The following is a 17,201-nucleotide window of genomic DNA, read 5'->3' on the forward strand; positions in this document are numbered from 1 at the left end:
AAAAGCTCACCTCCCTCCTCATAGTTTTTCCACTCTTCCAGAATTCCTTTTTTCTAAAACGACCTCGTAGGAACTCACAGCCAATGGCAACAGGAGTTCAAAGAAAAAGGAAAACCCAAAACTCAGTTTCTAAGGAGCACAAGATTCTTAGGTTTCAGGGCAGTGCAGGGACTTCAGTTCTTGTCCTTCGAGGGGTTTTTAATTCAAAAAAAAAAAAAAAGTGGATTCTTTAAAGGACTTAACACCTATTGGTGAAAAAATTCTCTTGCCTTATTTGTCGCACTTTTATTTATTTATTTATTTATTTATTTATTTATTTATTTATTTATTTATTTATTTATTTATTTTGCAAATACTTTTAGGGTGAGGTGGAGGAGGAGTTCGTAAAGGGCGGCCTGCATTTCTGGGGCTTTTAGCGGGAAACAGCTGCGGCCCCCGCTCCCGCCGGAGGAGCGCGCTCCGCGGGCCTCCCGCATCCCTCCCGCATCCCTCTCCGCGACTTCCTACCCGACCCCCCCCCCTCCACCCTAGACCCATAGACGCGCCGCCGGCCTCGCGCCCCCCGCGCCGCGCGCAGTGGAACAACCCATGACGTCATGAGGCCGCGACGCAATCAGACGCGGCGTTTCGGAAATTTTAAAATTAAAGGCGGGGCGGCCCGTGCGCTCTGAAGCGGGGGAGGTTGAGCTGCTGCGCCGGTTCGCTTGGAGCCAGCCTTGGCGGGATGGCGGAGGAAGGGGCCGTCGCGGTGTGCGTGCGGGTCCGTCCGCTCAACGACAGGTAGGTAGGCCAGGCCGAGAGCAGGGCCCCGCTGCGGCTTCCCGGGGGGTCCGCGCTGCTCCTTCCCGGTTCCGCCGCTTAGGATCTCGGCCGCTTACTGGCTTTGTGCCACGGCGTCCCCTCTGTGTAAGCGACGGGGAAGGACGACGAGGAGGAGGAGACGCGTTCCAGCTGTAATCGCCCAACCGTACAACGCAGGCTGGCCCCCGTGTAGGACCTCCACGCCGCCGGCGCTGCGCTGACTTGGCCTGTCCGCGCCTCCCCGCCCGGCCGGACGGTTGTTGCCGGCACTCCTCAGGGCTGGTCGTTTTGCCTAACTGCACCTAGCTGCCTCTGCCTCTTCGCTGTATATTCCCTGAGAGCAAGGACTAGTCTGCCTTGTTGCGTTGTATTCCTAGGCGCTCAAGACGTAAGTCCCTGAATTCAACATTCGCAGCGTTGGCTCATCTCTACCAATACTGACTTTTTTTTGAAGTATAGTATAGCCGTCCAGCACCAAACAGACGTGCTGCTGCAGGAGAGCTTGGTTCTCGTCTCACGGAGTCCAAGGATGGATCTCACAGAGGACAGAGTGAGCGAAGCGCTAGGTACAAATGTACTAATAACAGCGAGAGGGGTCCCGGCAGGGTTGCCACTGAGGGCTTCGATGGTCTGTCTTTTATAAGAAACTGTCCCAGAAACTTGGTAAATTGCTTGTCAGCATCAGAGTGGATCTGTAAATGTATCTATATTTAGAACAAACACGGGGGACCTGTAACAGACAAAATGTTTCTCTGTAAATATCCTGAGCACAAACAAGGTGTTCCCCCCTCTCTGGTTAATACGCCCTCCATAAGATTTCTCTACATCTGGGATTTCTGGGAGTACCTAGTAGCCATTAAAGGGGAATACTCCCTAATATTTTGGAGCTAAGGAGCCCGGTTTATTTGTTTTGTTCATCTCTGTTTCCTTGGGATGCGTAGGAGCCTGACTCCTGGGGCCTTTCAGGGCCTATGGGAGCCCACAGATTGCTGGAAGCCTGACTCTGGACCTTTCCCTTATCTTTCCCCGTCTGCCCCTAACTCGTTCCTTCGTCTTCCTCCCCCTGGAAGAGTAATCCTAACTACCATTCGGGAACTGGACGATGACCAGTCTGGCTGCTTCAGGCTGAAAAGGGGCGGTGTGGGGTGGGACAGCAGAGTATTCTCAGGGGTTGGTCAGGAGGTCCATGGTATGGCTCCCAAGAGATGCTGGAAGGCATGAAGGGACATAAGCACCAGCAAACAGAAAAAGAAAATCTAACAATTATTTCTATGAAGAAAAAAAAAAAAATCACTGAAATATTGACCCTGGTTTCCAAACCAATCAAATATTGCCCCAGTTTCCAGACCAATCGAATAATCCTGGAGAGACTGATTTTGTCCAGTTGAGCTTGAATGTCATGTATTAATTGTGAGAGCTTATGAGAATTGTCAGTTACATTAAAACAGCACATGTGGAGAAACCCTTTACAACCTAAGTGATGTTGAAGTAGTAAGTATTCAGTAGTGGTCTGATTCTCTAGAGTCTTGCCCTGACCTCACTTAGTTCTTGATTTAGGGCATCTAACGTTTGAGACCCATCATTCAGGGTTCTGCTGAGTAAGCAGTTTGTTGGATCTTAGGATGTAAGACTTTTCCTACTGCTGGGAGAGTCACGAGGGAGAGAGCTAAAGCTGCTGTTTCCCTGTTTGATATGAGAACCACATAATCATCGTGGGGGGGGTGGTAGATGAGGCATTTCTCCTTGGTAATGGGCTGCTGTGGGGGAAGCAAGAGTGATGATGCCTAATCCCTGTTTGCGTACAGGGAATCCCAAGAATTGTTTAGGGACGGTGTAATAGGCCATATCAGGGCAAAACAAAGTCCATTCTCTTGGCAGATGGGCAGATGTGATTCATTAGTTGGCAATGGGAGGTATAAAGTTTCATTGATAGTAGCCTCACTGCAGGCTATACATATACAATTGGCTTGAATGGTAGGTTTTATACATATGGAGTGGGGGGCCTATATTGCGGAGAAGCAGCTTGAAGCTGAGTAGTAAGGCTTTGGTTGAGTCATAAAATTTCATCATGGCCCCCACACCTATTACACTATTAAAAAGCAAACTTCGTGGGAGTTAATGCAAAAGGATACACATAAAACAAGTATTAGGTTCTAAATTATGATTACTTACATAAGATTTTCAATTACCAATTTTGTTGAATAGATCATGGATACCTTTTATCCTTTTAATTGGTCACAGATGTCCGCTATTAATTGAACACCTTGTAGGAGTTAATCATAATGTTGAAACAACACACGTGAGGATACTCCTCCTAACCCCAAATGATGCAGCAATAGTCCCTAATGATGCGGTCCTTGAGAAGTCCTCTGACTTCATTTAATTATTGGTTGAGTGTATCCAGTGCCTGGGAAGTACCATTTAGAGTCCTGTCCAGCAAGCATATTTTTTGTTTATTTTATATTGCAGTCCTTCTAGCAGTCCTACTGTCCCATAGTGTGCCCTGAGGTTCTTTTTACCATGAGACCCAAGGTATGCTTGGCTATGCTTGTTTACAATTATACCTTAGAGGTGGCTTCTAGGATAAATATGACTAAAGGATAAAACCATCAAGAAGCCCTCTTGGTTTGAGGTCTAGCCTGAACAGTATTATAATTAAAAGGAATCACTAACAAGTAGGAGAAAACTTGTCTCAAGAGATATGGGCATCCCCATGTACATCATCCAATCCAATCAAAAAGTAGGGTCATCCATTATCTTTACAAGTCCATAGTTCACCCCATGCAGTAGAGTACGCTCTGGCTTTAAAGGAGCAATTTTGTCATCCCAGCCACACAGAATGGTCAAAGTGCTAGTTGTATATACAATTGCTGGGGAATTCCATTTTTTTGTTGCTTTAATAATCAGACCCATGTGGTCCAGTTAATTATCCCCATAGGATAAAAAGCATAGAGTATCTTGTACATGCACTATTATGTAGAAATAAAAAAGCTATTTCTCTGAAGTTTACCTCAAGAAGTCTAGCTAGGCAAACGACATTCATTTAAAGATCATCAGCTACAATTTAACATCCGCAAAGATGTGATTTTGAAAGTTTCTCTCTATAATCCTCACTTCTTAATCAGAGGTAGCCAAGTCAGGACTGACCTGTCTACAAAAGAAGTCCAGTTTTAATAAACTTGGCCTAATAATTTACATAAGCTCAGCAAGAATAATGATTTAATCACATAGGTCTTTTAGAATCTGCTTTGCAGGAACTTTTTATAAGGAATCTCCAGGTTGAACTTTTAGTAGCCTCTACAGGCCAGAAGCCAGGCCAAGTACTTGCCATCAGACATGCCTGCAATACCTGTAGATTTGGGCAGGTTCTTCTTCACAAGGTTCCAGAAGTATCTCCTGCACCTGCCAGTGAGTGACATTCTTTACTCACTTGGTGAGGCTGTGGGGAGCTTAGCTCCTTAAGCAAGGTATCAGGCCAGCATTTCCAAGGGGCTTTATTACTCCAGGTTTCACGAAGTCAGCTTTCGTTCCTTAAAGCTGTTTGGTCATATCTGAGTCTATGCAGGTCTCTCAAATATGACATTCTAGTCAAAGCCTTGGTAAAATAAACCAATTATTTCCAATGGTGTCCTGTTAAAAAGAATAGAATGTATGCAAATAACTATGATTGCCATGGAAGAATGCTTATTACTAAGACATGAATTTCAGAGGGTTCAAGTAGGGAGAAAAGTTAATGCTTTATTTTGTTTACTAACGAGTACTTCATATTTCTGTAAATCAGGTATCTTAAGAGAAAGTTTTAACCTGGGAGAGTAAACAGAACCAGTAGTGGATCAAATAAGGAGTCACAAAACTATAATCATCCTTTTGGTTTATTTATTTCCATGTTACTATTCTTGTTTAATTTGAATGCAATTTTAGTTCTGGAAATTATTACCCATTTCAGTTTTGATTTTAAAGAAATTAAAACCTGTATTTGTCCTAACGATCCCTTATATGAACCTCCTTGAAAATGAAATTTCATCTTACAAGAGATAACAATTATAAATGACAAAAACTTAGAAATGGAATCTAATCAGTTATTTCTGTGACACCTAACATTTCAATGATCAAAATATCACTTGATGACCTTATATTAAAACATACTAAAACTTCAGATGTTGCATATTATCTCTTGAATAGTTATAGTATTTACCCAAACGTAACCTAAGGTGTATCATTTGTTCAACAGTACTTTCAGAGTAACTTAACATACTAAATAAAAGTCCTACGGAGTCAAAAAGACTCCATTTCCAATTAAATCTTGAGACATTCCTTAAAACCTTAGAAAGTTTTAAAGCACATGCCTAAATAGGATTAGGGATGTTAAGAGACCTGATAAAGGCAAAACCTAGAAACTTTTTTCTGGGTAGGCAAAGAGAAAACTTTATTTTATTCTCTAGAGCAACCAGCAATTCAAGAAAACTTGTCTTTTCGAACAGAGAGAAAGCAAACTAATTTTAGTCTTATACCTGTGTACTTTAAAAAAAATTCATCATCAATCTTAGTCTGTTCTGACCACATCTAAAATTCTTTTTCAAGGATTTCCCTTCACAAACCTGTACAATTTTCTTTTGCATGCAGATTTTTGTACCAAGCCATTTCTTTTTAAATAACCAATCTCATTTAGGACAAAATTACCTTCTTTTACCTTTAATAAAATGCATTCCCATTCTTAGATCTTTCTTATGTCTCACCAACCTTTCTATATACAGAGGTTTCCTTATTCTCCATGAGTCTTAATTACATTTAGCAGAATTTTTCACTCTTAGAAACCTTAGCCTCCAGTGAAAACTAAGTAGTAACCAGTGTGAACTGTTATACAAGAACTTTAGGTAGCAAATTTATGATTAAGGGCAAAACATGTTTACAAACAGATTCGAGTATTCTTAGTTTCTCTGCAGTAAGAAGTCAAAAGCACAAATATATTTAGTACTTGATGTATTAGCATTATATCCTATTTGGAAAAGATCTGAATATCCAATGAATTCAGTCTCAGTTACCATTCAAACAAAACTTTGAAAACTATCTTAACAATTACCTATTAAAACCGAGACAGAAGATAAACCATTTTCAGTCATCTTTGTGCTAACAAATGGCAACAGATAACCCAAGTTTATTTGACCTTTAGCAAAACCTAGATAGAATAAATGTTACGTCTATCTTAAATCAACAAACTTTAAATACTGAATAGGTTTCACCTGGGTCTACTTTTTAAAAGCCCCTTTGCTCCCCATTTGTCAATTTTTTTAAAATTTTTATTTATTTACAATAGTCACAGAGAGACAGAGAGAGAAAGAGAGGCAGAGACACAGGCAGATGGAGAAGCAGGCTCCATGCACCGGGAGCCCGACGTGGGATTCGATCCCGGGTCTCCAGGATCGCACCCTGGGCCAAAGGCAGGCGCTAAACTGCTGCGCCACCCAGGGATCCCCCCCATTTGTCAATTTTTACCTGAGACACTGGTGGGGAAATCTGAAGTGAGCGGAGTATGCAGGCAGCACCCAAGATGGTGCAGACACGGGCGGGGGGGATAGGCAAAGTGCAGCCAGAAGACTGAGAAAAAGGATTCACTGTTCTAAAGCTCATCCACTTGGACAGATGAGCCAATTTTTATGTTCTTCCCCAATGCGTGGAATGAGGCAGTGGATGTCAGTCTGGAGAAGACAGGGAATTTCCCCTGAAACAGTTTCGGCAACTGCTTGGGTATATTCCTTAAAGTCCCTGTCCTGAGGGAGACTAACCACAGATGGCTCCAATTATAACCATTAACCTGGGAAATGAATGAGGGAGAAGCTCGTCTTGTATAGCTAGAGTAGCCTGTATCTTTTGGGAGAAACAGAGAGTGTCTGCATCCCCTTTACTAGGGAGGGCTTGCGTTTCCTCCAGCAACCTGGGTTTATTCTGAGGCCTACTTAGATAACTATCCAATGTCAGGAGGGAGTTTACCAGCCAACAGGTTCAGGCAAACACACATTCTGCTATAGACCCTTAGGTGGGGGTCCTGATGTAGAGCCCTGTTCTCTGCAGAAGAGCTGATAAATCCCAATGAGGCCATGCAGTGCTCCAGAAGATCAGTCCTTCCTTAAATTTTGTAATCCAAATTGTTTCCAGTGGGTTAAAAAGGCACCCCAAGGGGAAGTCCTTGGGAACTGACCAGACCATGCCTTACCACCAAGGTCACACCTTATTTTAACCTTGCCCTGAAGAACTGTTTGTTTTGTTTTGTTTTAATTTTTTTTATTATTATTTTTTTATGATAGAGAGGCAGAGACACAGGCAGAGGAAGAAGCAGGCTCCATGCACCGGGAGCCCGATGTGGGATTCGATCCCGGGTCTCCAGGATCGCGCCCTGGGCCAAAGGCAGGCGCCAAACCGCTGCGCCACCCAGGGATCCCTGAAGAACTGTTTTTTAACCCATGGAAAACACTAGGAAAGTTTTTCAAGGGGAAAATACTCAACTTTGCAGTACCCAATCTAGAGAAATAGCCACGGAGGATGGTTTGTTTCCTATCTCGTGATCCTGGCAGGAGTCTCTTACCCCTACCTGTAATGGAGAGGTTGACTATGAAGGCATCCCTACAAGTCAGCTCTCACCTAAACCAATGCGTCCCTTGGTTCACTGCCTACCCAAGGTGATAGAGTGGCCTAACATCTTGGAATAAGGAGGGATCAGGCCAGCAGCAGGAGCCACTCTTACCCACCCATTTGCCACCTAATCCGCCTGCCTCCTCTAGATTTCCCTGAAAAAAAGTCTGATCTAATCACAGAACTTAGTGAGTTTAATAATTTAAATGGTGATACTCCTTTTAGAAGGGTAAGGAAGTAAGTGAAACACCTAGGACCTCTCAGCAGGAGGCGTGTGCTGCTTATGGATGAGGCTTTCCCAAGTGTAACCCCCGCCCCCCAGGGCTGGTCTCCATCCTTTTATGTGTCTCAGAGACTCCAAGGCCTTCAGTGGGAAGGTTCAGAGCCCTGGATTGCTAGTCCTAAAGTGCACCATCCAGATGAACCTTAAGCTAGCAAGGAATCCTATAAATGACTTTATTCCTCAGAGTTTTCTTGTTTGAGCCCTCATCCTTTGGTCATGTAAATTCACTTGCATGCCTAGCCCCATGGTGCCTGATCTGTCTGGCCAATTATTGGCCAATTTCATTTAGGTTTTCCCCCCCTTACCCTTGCTGCCTTTCTGTTCCCTTACCTGTGGCCCCCTTTAGGAGCATGGCCCTGCAATAAGCAAAACCCCTGAGCTGGGGAAAAGCCAATTCAGAAAGCTAGAAAACAAAGTGGTTTAGGCCAGAAAGGGTTAGGCCCCTCGGTGGGAGTTCCGGGTTTCGGGACCAAAATGATACGGGAGAGCTTGGTTCTAGTCTCACTGAGTGGAAGAATGAATCTTGAAGACAACAGAGTGAGCAAATCACTAGAGCTTTATTAAGCAGAGATACAGAAAAAGCTCTCAAAAGTGAGAGAGGTGGACAGGGTTACCACTGAGGGTTTTTATGGTTTGTCTTTTACAGGAAACTGACCAGGGAACTTGGTAAGTTTCTTATCAATATCAGGGTGGATTTGTAAATATCCTGTCTATATTTAGAACAAACACCCCTGGACTTATCAGGAACAAGATGTTTCTCTGTAAATATTGTGAGCACAAACAAGGTGTTCCCTTCTCTGGTTAATGTCTGCTCCATAACACTTCTCTAGGTCTGGGATTTCTGTGATTGCTTGGTAGCCATTAAAGGGGGATACTCCCTAACATTTTGGAGCTAGGGAGCCAGGTTTACTTTTTGTTTCTACTGTCCTATCTCTGTTTTCTTGGGATGGGTAGGATCCTGACTCTAGGGCCTTTCCTTTATCTTTCCCTGTCTAGCCCTGTCTGCCCCTCTTGTTCCTACATCACTACCATCATTGTCTCTGTGGATGTGGATCCACATTCTGGGCGAGAAGATAGGTAATAAAAAAAATACAAACTGTTAAGTTGACATAACATTATAGGAGTAATAAATGCTGTAGAGAAGAAGCCAGAAGGGGAAGAAATGAAGTCTTTGCCTTCACTCCAGAATACTAGCGTATTTTGCATTTAAGAAATAATTGCTAAATATTACCAGGTATTTAATAAATGACAGTATCAAAATCAAGAATTTCCTATTTTTTTTATAAATTTATTTTTTATTGGTGTTCAATTTGCCAATATATAGAATAACACCCAGTGCTCATCCCATCAAGTGCCCCCCTCAGTGCCTGTCACCCAGTCACCCCCACCCCCCGTCCACCTCCACTTCCACCACCCCTAGTTCGTTTCCCAGAGTTAGGAGTCTCTCACATTCTGTCTCCCTTTCTGATATTTCCCACACATTTTTTTCTCCTTTCCCCTTTATTCCCTTTCATTACTTTTTATATTCCCCAAATGAATGAGAACATATAATGTTTGTCCTTCTCCGACTGACTTATTTCACTCAGCATAATACCCTCCAGTTCCATCCACATATTTGTCATTTCTAATGGCTGAGTAATATTCCATTGTATACATAGACCACATCTTTATCCATTCATCTTTCGATGGACACTGAGGCTCCTTCCACAGTTTGGCTATTGTGGACATTGCTGCTATAAACATCGGGGTTCAGGTGTCCTGGCGTTTCATTGCATCTGAATCTTTGGGGTAAAACCCCAGCAGTGCAATTGCTGGGTCATAGGGCAGATCTATTTTTAATTCTTTGAGGAACCTCCACATAGTTTTCCAGAGTGGCTGTACCAGTTCACATTCCCATCAACAGTGCAAGAGGGTTCCCCTTTCTCCACATCCTCTCCAACATTTGTGGTTTCCTGTCTTGTTAATTTTCCCCATTCTCACTGGTGTGAGGTGGTATCTCATTGTGGTTTTGATTTGTATTTCCCTGATGGCAAGTGATGCAGAGCATTTTCTCATGTGCTTGTTGGCCATGTCTATGTCTTCCTCTGTGAGATTTCTGTTCATGCCTTTTGCCCATTTCATGATTGGATTGTTTGTTTCTTTGCTGTTGAGTTTATTTTTTTTTTTAATTTTTTTTATTTACTTATGATAGGCACACAGTGAGAGAGAGAGAGAGAGAGAGGCAGAGACACAGGCAGAGGGAGAAGCAGGCTCCATGCACCGGGAGCCCGATGTGGGATTCGATCCTGGGTCTCCAGGATCGCGCCCTGGGCCAAAGGCAGGCGCCAAACCGCTGCGCCACCCAGGGATCCCTGCTGTTGAGTTTAATAAGTTCTTTATAGATCTTGGAAACTAGCCCTTTATCTGATATGTCATTTGCAAATATCTTCTCCCATTCTGTAGGTTGTCTTTTAGCTTTGTTGACTGTTTCTTTTGCTGTGCAGAAGCTTTTTATCTTGATTAAGTCCCAATTGTTCATTTTTGCTTTTGTTTCCCTTGCCTTCATAGATGTATCTTGCAAGAAGTTACTGTGGCCAAGTTCAAAAAGGGTGTTGCCTGTGTTTTCCTCTAGGATTTTGATGGAATCTTGTCTCACATTTAGATCTTTCATCCATTTTGAGTTTATCTTTGTGTATGGTGAAAGAGAGTGGTCTAGTTTCATTCTTCTGCATATGGATGTCCAATTTTCGGGAATTTCCTATTTTTAAAGGGCTTATCATGTAACGCATTAGAGGACAGTTACGTAAAAAACCATTACATGATAACAAGCGTTATGGTGGCTAGAGGAGTCATTAATGCCTCTGAGATGACACCAGGGACAGAGCTGGTGTCAGGAAGTCCTGACACTTTCCATGAATGAAAGAACAGTTACTTAATGGAAAGGTAAGTCAGGGTATTCCAGACACAGAGGGGCTGCATTTCTTATTTTGAAGGGGATCTTCAGGTGGCTGTATGGAGGTAGCTATATATCAGAATTTAGAACAAGATAACATTGAAGAGAGAAATAAACATGATCCAAATCTAGTGTGCCATGGTAAGAACTTCAGATGTTTTCTTAAAGTTTTGAGCAAGAGGGATATAATCAGAGTTGCATTTGAATGTATCTTTTCACCAACCAGTACTGGGTAGGAAGGTGGAAATCAAGAACTTCACAAAGAAATTCCCATGAGAAGGCAGGAGGTTACTAATTCCCACTTACAAGTATTGACCCCTCAAAGTCACATTTTCCATATTTCTCTTATACATAGCATAAGCCAATACTGTCTTTTAAAATAATCTTCAGAAGTTGGGAATCTTTTATCTGTCCCCTATAATATGACTTCTATGACCAGTTTTACTAAAGTGCAATGTTTTTATTCTTTCAGAGAAGAAGCTCTTGGAGGAGATACCCAAGTTTACTGGAAAACTGACAATAATGCCATTTATCAAGTTGATGGCAGTAAATCCTTCAATTTTGGTAGGCTTTTAATAGCATCAAAAGTTAATCTGTCATCCTTTTCCTATTAGGAATATAAAAGCCTTTTATATTCCTGGACTTGGCATTAAAGATCAGACTAAACCTTCTATAAACTGCTTCAGTGAAAACTTTAAAAAATTGTTCATCCATCTTGTGTGATATGTAAGATAATAAATTGATACTTAAAATGCAATTATATCAGAGTGCCTTATGGTTCAAACTAACATTTTTTCTCTTATTCGTTAGTGTCATAAAACCCCATAAGCATAAACAATGTTGCTTAATGTCAAGTCATCTTTAAGATCTTTCAGTTTATTTATTTATTTTTTAAGATTTTATTTATTCATGAGAGATGCAGAGACATAGGCAGAAGGAGAAGCAGGCTCCATTCAGGAAGCCCAATGTGGGACTTGATCCCAGGACTCCAGGATCTCACCCTGAGCCAAAGGCAGACGCTCAACTGCTGAGCCACCCAGGCATTCTTCTTTCAGCGTAGTATATACTTTCCATAATTATTTTTAAGGAATTATTTTTAAGAAGACCCCATAAAGAATAAATAGTAAAGATATTCCTGCTTTGCTGGAATACAGCAGAGACCTACCCTGTCTTATGTGGAACTTACCATATGGTGAGAGAAAGGCATTAAACAAGCAATTAGCCTTGTGTTGACATAAGCTCTGTGAGAGTTTATGGTAAATCTAACTAGTCTAGGTGTCTAAAAGGGTACCACCGACCTGGGACCTGCAGTATGCATGAGAGCTAGCTAGGATAAACATGGAGACACTGAAGGTTGACTAAGCTGATTTGTGTGTTGATTTAATATGGATATGTGCTGAGAGTGTGCAAGACACCGTTCTAAACATGCATGCATATTAACTCATGAATCCTCCAAACAAGCTTATATGACCAGTACCTTTCCATTTCAGTGAGGAACGGAAACAGGCCTGCAGTCACACAGCCAGCAAATGGAAGAGTCAGACTCCAAATCCAGCCACACTAGCATGCTACCACTTAGGCACCTCAGGGCATCAGTGAGGTCCTCTCAACTGCAGGAGTAAGAATGGTTAGGCTGTTCGACTAGCTTTAAACTAGAAAGCCATCATAAAAGGTTTTAGATCAAAGATATATGGAAGAGAAAAATAATTTCTGGTAAAGGACTGTTTTTAGAGCATTAACATAACTTTTAATGAAGTATGAACAACAAATAAGGTGAAGAGAATATTGTGTCCTAAATATCTTACCATATCCTGACAATCTTATTTCTTTGGACAACTACTAAGCAAGACAACAAAGTTGATTTGTTTGATTTAACTTTTGTGTATATGTGTGTGGTTTGTCTTTTTCTTTTTTTTAGATCGTGTTTTTCACAGTAATGAAACTACTAAACATGTGTATGAAGAAATAGCGGTCCCAATCATAGATTCTGCCATACAAGGCTACAATGGTTTGTATTCACTGTAGAAATATTTGCGTATCAGTTCTGTGTTCAAGTATTGATCGTTTTACACCCTGTAAATTCATTTTTAGTTTTACATGTGTGTGATTTGTTTTTACAGGTACCATATTTGCCTATGGGCAGACTGCTTCAGGAAAAACATACACGATGATGGGTTCACAGGATTATTTGGGAGTAATACCCAGGGCAATTCATGACATTTTTCAAAAAATTAAAAAGGTAAATACCCAGCTAAACTTCTAGTATGTACAGATAAAAGTAATAATAGTAGGATCACATAACCTTAGTATTATCTTGTAATGATGAAAGGAAGTAGGTTTAGGGTTATCTCTTCATTAGCTATGGGTAAAGAAGGTATAACATGAATTCCTTTTTTCCACACAAACTTACTTTGTAGAGCTTACAGTTCTTTCATTCTTTCCCTTGAATCCTGAAACAGTACTCATGACACCAAGAAGTGGGTGTCGAGGAACAGGAATATCTTACCAGAATGGTTAGCTCCACATTGCCTTTGCTTAGCTACCAGTGATTATTAAGGGGCAGAGAAAAGTAGAAGTAGAGAAAAGACCAGAATAAGCAACCTACTTTTAGAGTTGGTTTTAGGTTTATTTTTTCATTACTTTTTTTAATGATTTTTAATGTCCTTATTTAAACATTCATTGGTAGGGTTTTATTTTTAGAGTTTAGAGAGATGGACTGAGCACTCTCCTTTTCTAATAATTTGATACTATTCATTATTCCTGAAACATATTTTTAAGTTCTTGTATTGTCTATATAAAATCAAATGAGGTTTTGTTCGTTTTCTTTACGAAGATAATTTCTCAGAACATTTCGATATTTAATATTAGCACATAAATACTCAATATTAGGTTTTCATAAATGGATGATCTCTGATGTTTTTACATATTTCTTTTCCTTCTAGTTTCCTGATAGGGAATTTCTCTTACGTGTGTCTTACATGGAGATATACAATGAAACCATTACAGACTTACTCTGTGACACTCAAAAAATGAAACCTTTAATAATTCGGGAAGACTTCAATGTGAGTAACAGAGTTAAGATGGCTCTAAAAACAAACTTGCTTATTGAGATTATTGTTCTTGAACATTTACCTTTAAGTTCTGTAGTTTTTAAACTGTCTCCTGTTTGTATGGTTTATTTTTTGTTTCTTAAGTGTTTACAGAGATCGCATATGAGCAATATATATAGTTTTTAAACATTGACAGCTGTGGTATTTTGACATAAGTGCCTTAAAGAGCAAGATGGAAATTTCAGGTTAGAATATGGTGTACTTTGGGATAGGAAATAAATTGTACATATCATAGGTTTACTTGTTACTTTCATATATTTTCCACTTGTAACTTCCACAAATGAATTCTATATTAGTTTACACCTTTTTTGAGAGGCACACTTTTTTAGTAATTTCTTCTCTACTCTTCTCATAATTAAACTTGTTTCAGAGGAATGTGTATGTGGCTGATCTCACAGAAGAAGTTGTTTATACATCAGATATGGCTTTGAAGTGGATCACAAAGGGAGAAAGTAAGACTTTATACTATATTTCTCCAAAATACTTGTAAAAACTATTCAGTTAAATGTATTTAGGTTTCAAATCACATCTTTCACTCTAAAAAAAAAAGTTGATGTTCTTTGGAATTTTATGTACACAGCTGAAACATGATTTGCTTTTTACAGAGAACAGACATTATGGAATTACAAAAATGAATCAAAGAAGCAGTCGTTCTCATACCATTTTTAGGATGGTAGGTAACTCTCTGTTTGGCCTCTCCAATTAAAAATGCACTAAGTTTTTTACAAGTTTTCTTTTCTGTCTAGATTTTGGAAAGTAGAGAGAAAGGGGAACCTTCCAATTGTGACGGATCTGTCAAAGTGTCCCATTTGGTAAGTACTGATGGACCATGATGCTGTACCATATGGGTCAAAGCATAATTTAATTTGGTTGCTGGATGTTTGGTTTCCTAAGAACTGTTAACTGAATTAAGAAGGCAGAAACATGTATAAATTGGTAGTTTAATTAATCTCATCTATAAACAGGAAATTACTAGCTAAAACATAGGAAGAATTCAGAGGGTCTTCCTTTCTGTTGTTATGGGTGCCATCTCCTATGATTTATATGGAAAGACTTTTCCTAACCAGAGTTCTTGGGGAGAGTTTCCATTTGCATTTAGGAGTTAGAGTATTCTTGGAATGGGGCTGGAGGCCATTTGATTTTGTTGTTGTTTTTGTCTTAGCCTATAGAATTGAAACTTATGATATCAACAGAAACCTAGCTGGGACTGGTAAACAGTAAATCACATTACTCAAGTATATTTGTAAATATAATAAGAAAATGTTTTATATTATAAACCTAGTGTCTTAGATTATAAATCCCTTGAAGGGAAGAGTGATATCTTATGCATATTTATAGCCTCAGTGCATTTTACATAGTTTATATTCAATACTTGTTTGTTGAATAGTGAATATAAACATTATTCAGATGTTCCTTTTTTCCACATCAGTAAACCTCCCCTTCCTTCTTGTTGTACTCTATCATTTCCCTCTTTTTTTGGTGTTTCCTTCCTGTTTCTTCCAATATTCTCTGTCTTCATGATCTAAATTTTTTAGCTTTGTATAGGATGACGTCAGATTATTTTTTCCCTAAAGTTTTCAAATCAAATAGAATAATTTTTTTTCACTTTCAGATTTGAGAAATCAGAATCTTAATTAAATATCAAATTCTAGTTTGCCTAGAATTATTTTACTGTACCACTCTTAACCAACCTAATTTTACTTCCTTCTACTCCATGTGAGCTGCTCTCTGAGAGGTAGATTGGGTCTCTTGGTGCCTTGAACACTGATACTTGTTACCACCTTTATTTCTTAATTCATGCTGCCTTCCTCACCATTTTACTCCTTTATTACGTATCTAGGTCTTCTGTAATATAGATACTATACAAGAAAGATTAGACGTTGAGTATTTTAGAGAAAGTAGTGTCTGAGACCGTACATAACTAAAACAGAAGTACATAATTAATGCCCATCCTGAAAGTCTCCACACAGAGAGAATTTAAATCTCTTTGTTTTAATTCATTAAAAATACTTGCTGAGCTTTCATCACATTCTGAGTGTAGTACGGCTCTGAGATTGAAAGAATAAAGAAGATATCTCTCCACCACTCACTGTCTGCACTGCTACTTCCTTGGCCCAGGCTGCATCACCTGTCATTCAGACTCCTGCAGGAGCCTCCTAACCAGACTCCCTGCTGCCACTCTTGCCCCTCTCCAGTTCTTCTCCATCCAGGGGCCTCAGGCTATCCTTCAGAAAGTTAAATCAAGATGTGTTTGTCACTCTCTTGCTTAAACCCTTTCCCATCGCATTTAGAAATTCCAGAGTTCTTACTCTTCCTTACAATGCCCTGCACAGTCCAACCCCCACCTACTTCTCTTACCCTATATTGTCCCATTTTTACTTCACCAACTCTGCCACACTGCCCTATTTTTTGAATACACCAAGCTCATTTCTGCTTAGTGACTGGGTGTCCTGGCTATTCTTTCTATCCAGAGTATGGTTCACTTGGTCTTTGCATGGCTAGCCTCCTCTTCTCTGTCATTCCAGATGGTAGCTTAATGGGAGATCTTCCCTACTGCCATGTCTAAATAACCTGCTCTGTACCTTCCTCTTTCCTCTTTCAGCATTTTATTTAAATTTTCTTAAACACTTACCATGATGTGTTTCTTATCTCTTTTTCTCACTTCTCACCAACTTCCTCCTCTTCCCATCCAGCCCCATGTAGAATAAAAACTCTGTGAATACTGAGAACTTACTTGTCTGGTTCACTGCCATATCCCTAGCACCTAACACACTGCCTGGAGCATGACAGGCAGTAACCTTTGTCAACAATATTTGTGAACTGAAGGAGAGGCCAGTGCATTTAAAGACTCTACGGTGTATTTGGAGTCACAAATGACTAGCTCAACATAGTAAGTGCTAAAGAATAAGTTGTATTTTCAAAGACCTCTGGGGAGTACAGGATTTAAAGAGAAGTTTATTTAAGGTGTGGGAGAGGAAGGATAAAGGTGGAAAAGTTTTACTAAGGAGGTAACAGTTGTCTTGGTCCTGAATAAAGAATAGGGGCAGACTAGAATATTAGAACTAACTGAACAAAGGGAGTGGCAAGGGACACCTGGTGGCTCAGCAGTTAAGTGTCTGCCTTCCGCCCAGGGTGTGATCCTGGAGTCCCTGGGATCAAGTCCCACATCAGGCTCTCCCTGCATAGAGCCTGCTTCTCCCTCTGCCTATGTCTCTGCCTCTCTCTTTCTCTCTGTGTCTCTCATGAATAAACTCTTTTTAAAAAGGGGGGTGGCGGTGGCAAAAGGTAGCTCTTGGAAGCATAGAAAAAATACGTAAGACATTAAGGGATAGGCAGTAGGTCAGCAAGAATTCACAGTGAGTACTGGCTAGATTTAAGGCTGGAGCAACAAAGTGCCAGTTGGTAAAGAATCGTATTCACTGCTAAGGTTTTGAACTTTGTGTAGAAA

General features: G+C 40.5%; 1 protein-coding gene across 6 annotated transcripts in view; it reads left to right on the top strand.

The window, feature by feature from the left end:
- The first annotated feature begins 682 nt into the window (after positions 1-682).
- The window catches only part of CENPE (centromere protein E), an 83,325-nt gene continuing 66,806 nt past the window's right edge, over positions 683-17,201 (top strand). For all 6 annotated transcript variants that reach the window (XM_055342540.1, XM_055342541.1, XM_055342544.1 and 3 more), the window contains exons 1-8: positions 683-780; positions 11,116-11,207; positions 12,562-12,651; positions 12,764-12,882; positions 13,586-13,705; positions 14,124-14,205; positions 14,359-14,426; positions 14,500-14,565. In XM_055342540.1, coding sequence (XP_055198515.1) covers positions 725-780; positions 11,116-11,207; positions 12,562-12,651; positions 12,764-12,882; positions 13,586-13,705; positions 14,124-14,205; positions 14,359-14,426; positions 14,500-14,565 — 693 coding nt within the window. In that variant the 5' untranslated portion in view covers positions 683-724. The remainder of the gene's footprint in view (positions 781-11,115; positions 11,208-12,561; positions 12,652-12,763; positions 12,883-13,585; positions 13,706-14,123; positions 14,206-14,358; positions 14,427-14,499; positions 14,566-17,201) is intronic.

Source organism: Nyctereutes procyonoides, unplaced genomic scaffold, assembly GCF_905146905.1.
Source record: "Nyctereutes procyonoides isolate TBG_1078 unplaced genomic scaffold, NYPRO_anot_genome, whole genome shotgun sequence".
Lineage (NCBI taxonomy): Eukaryota > Metazoa > Chordata > Mammalia > Carnivora > Canidae > Nyctereutes > Nyctereutes procyonoides.